Source organism: Apis dorsata, unplaced genomic scaffold, assembly GCF_000469605.1.
Source record: "Apis dorsata unplaced genomic scaffold, Apis dorsata 1.3 scaffold_326, whole genome shotgun sequence".
Lineage (NCBI taxonomy): Eukaryota > Metazoa > Arthropoda > Insecta > Hymenoptera > Apidae > Apis > Apis dorsata.
The window spans coordinates 31,638-32,041 of NW_006263594.1; the positions used below are offsets into that span (position 1 = coordinate 31,638).

Genomic DNA, 404 nt, shown 5'->3' on the forward strand with positions numbered 1-404 from the left:
TATAACAGGAAACGAACTGATCTCACTCCCGTTCCTCGGTGAATACAGGCGAGTCATCATTTTTCTGTATAATGTGCCGCAATTTTCTCTGGCACCCAACGATGTGCGAGTTCAATACGAAACGATGCTTGAATCTTCGGTCGCAAATCGGGCAAACTTCGCAAGGTATGACACCGCACTCGAGCCGTTTGTGACGGCTCAGAGACGTGGTCGCCTTGTAAGTTTTCCCGCACCTGTTGCAAGCGTATTTCGAACCCGCGTCCTTCGAATCTTTCCGCCTTTGACTTCTGCTCGCCTCGTAACCCCGGATCCCGGGATAAGGTAATTGATTCCATAACGGTTCGTTATTGTCCTGAGGTTGCTGTACGTCCTGCGACAACAGCATCGTCGCCAAAAGCCCTGAA

General features: G+C 50.5%; 1 protein-coding gene and 1 long non-coding RNA gene across 2 annotated transcripts in view; one reads left to right on the forward strand and one right to left on the reverse strand.

Annotated features, from left to right (window-relative positions):
• Positions 1 to 404, forward strand: part of LOC116185912 — a 16,593-nt gene that overhangs the window by 2,068 nt on the left and 14,121 nt on the right. The window lies entirely within an intron of this gene.
• LOC102679742 (myoneurin-like) overlaps positions 7 to 404 on the reverse strand; it is a 1,363-nt gene continuing 965 nt past the window's right edge. The window contains exon 2 of the mRNA XM_031511521.1: positions 7 to 399. Coding sequence (XP_031367381.1) covers positions 23 to 385 — 363 coding nt within the window. The 5' untranslated portion in view covers positions 386 to 399 and the 3' untranslated portion in view covers positions 7 to 22. The remainder of the gene's footprint in view (positions 400 to 404) is intronic.